Here is a 2139-nt window from a genome sequence, read left to right as displayed (position 1 = left end):
CCACAAGCCATGAGGGGGCCATAGTTTCCCCCATGCTGGCTCAGGAATTCTGGGAGTTGGAGTCCACAAGCCATGAGGGGGCCATAGTTTCCCCCATGCTGGCTCAGGAATTCTGGGAGTTGAAGTCCACAAGCCATGAGGGGGCCATAGTTTTCCCCATGCTGGCTCAGGAATTCTGGGAGTTGGAGTCCACGAGTCATAAAAGAGCCAAGGTTGCCTACCTCTGGTCTAGGGTCTCGAGCAGCCTCCCCTTACCCGCGTCCCCAATGCCTGGGGGGGCTGCCACTCTGGACACAGAGGGAAGTGGCCCTGCACCGGGCGGGACTGGGCCTCCCACTGCCAGCAGCCCCCCAACCTCCCCCCGCCCCCGCTTACCACGGGGTCCTTGACGATGTCTAGAAGGTTGATGATGTTAGGTCCTCCCCGCAGGTTTTCCAGGATTTTAATTTCACGCTTTATTTTCTTTTTTTTTACTGGCTGAAAAGAAAGAAGGCGTGCAGTAACCGCCGGGCTGCGGGGTCTCTCGGCCTGGAACGGGGTACACTGCCACACACCCCCTCACTCTGGCCGGGCTTGTGGTTCTGCTCAGACACTGCGGCCCAGGCACTGGGGGGGGGATCCATATTGCATCCTCCTGCTTTCCTTTCTCACCCACACTTCCCCCCCCCACACACACCCAGGGCAGCAGCTCTGCAGCCCCTGGAAAGGGCAGAGCGCAGTCGGCTTGATCAGGGGGAGCCCCCCCGAGGTCGAGGCACTGCAGAGCTGTTTTACTCATTTGGCAAAGTGACGTGAGTGCCGACCTCACGCAAAACGGACTCTGGCCAGCGTGCAATTACACCTGCTCTTAAACCCTACTCCCAAACCAATCAAAAGCCATTTAAACCAGACCACAAGCAGGACAACGTTATGTAAGACGTAGCCGGCAGGCGGGCTGCCTTTTAGCAGCAGATCCCCAGGCTGGCTTGAAACTTTTGCTCACTTCTGGTAACTTTTGTTTGTCTAGTCCAGGGGTAGGCAACCTCGGCTCTTTTATGACTCGTGGACTTCAACTCCCAGAATTCCTGAGCCAGCCATGCTGGCTCAGGAATTCTGGGAGTTGGAAGTCCACGAGTCATAAAAGAGCCGAGGTTGCCTACCCTTGGTCTAGTCTCTTCTTGAAAACCTCCAGGTTGTGGCTGCTGGACAAACCCTGGAGGCTTTCAAGGAGAGACTGGAAAGCCACTCATCTGATGTGGTACAGGGTTCCGTGCCTGACCCAGGGGGTTGGACTAGATGACCTCCAAGGTCCCCTCCAGCTCTTCTATTCTGTCATTCTATAATCCCAGATCAATATAATCAGTGGGACAGAAGTGGCCTTCAGACGTTGTGGGTGCTGCAACACTGGAAGTTTTCAAGCAGAGACTGGACAGTTACTTGTCGGCAACAGCAGTGGGCTTCCTGCCTGAGAAGGGAGCTGGACTAGATGACCTCCGAGGTCCCTTCCAGCTCTGTCATTCTGTTAATTCTTGGCATCAGTACTGTTATGATCAACCCCATTCGGGAGCGAAGGTGAGACTCGAACCCTGGACCCACCCCGCCTGTGGCCTGGGTGAAGGGACGTCCCCTGCCCTGGAAGGCCCCCCCCCAAACGGGAAGATGCCGACTGACCCACCTTGAGGATTTTCACCACCACTTTCTCGTTGTTGGTGATGTTGATGGCTTCAAAGACTTCGCTGTATTTGCCACGACCGAGTTTCCGCACAAGTTGGTAGTCATCTTGGTTACTGTTGAAATAAAGGGATGGAGGGAGGGAGGGAGGGGGAGAGAGAGGGGGGGAGAGAGAGAGAGAAAGAGAGAGAAAAAGAGAGAGAGAGGGAGAGAAAGAGAGAGAGAGAGAGAGGGAGAGAAAGAGAGAGAGAGAAAAAGAGAGAGAGAGAGGGAGAGAGAGGGGGGGTGGAGAGAAAGAGAGAGAGAAAAAGAGAGAGGGAGAGAGAGAGAGAGAAAGAGAGAGAGAGAGAGAGAGGGAGAGAGGGAGAGAAAGAGAGAGAGAGAAAAAGAGGGGGAGAGAAAGAGAGAAAAAGAGAGAGGGAGAGAGGGAGAGAGAGAGGGGGGGAGAAAGAGAGAGAGAAAAAGAGAGGGAGAGAGAGAGAGAGAGAG

General features: G+C 54.9%; 1 protein-coding gene across 1 annotated transcript; it reads right to left on the bottom strand.

The window, feature by feature from the left end:
- Nucleotides 1–375: 375 nt before the first annotated feature.
- Nucleotides 376–1766, bottom strand: LOC114923837 (casein kinase II subunit alpha'-like; the record flags this gene model as incomplete). Its single annotated transcript, XM_029287172.1, has 2 exons — nucleotides 376–477; nucleotides 1655–1766. Coding segments are annotated over 2 exons (214 nt in total), but the record flags the coding sequence as incomplete, so codon positions are not given.
- Nucleotides 1767–2139: the final 373 nt, after the last annotated feature.

Source organism: Protobothrops mucrosquamatus, unplaced genomic scaffold (assembly GCF_001527695.2).
Source record: "Protobothrops mucrosquamatus isolate PMUCROS unplaced genomic scaffold, P.Mucros_1.0 scaffold23403, whole genome shotgun sequence".
Taxonomy (NCBI): domain Eukaryota; kingdom Metazoa; phylum Chordata; class Lepidosauria; order Squamata; family Viperidae; genus Protobothrops; species Protobothrops mucrosquamatus.
This window is presented reverse-complemented; position numbering and strand designations above follow the sequence as displayed.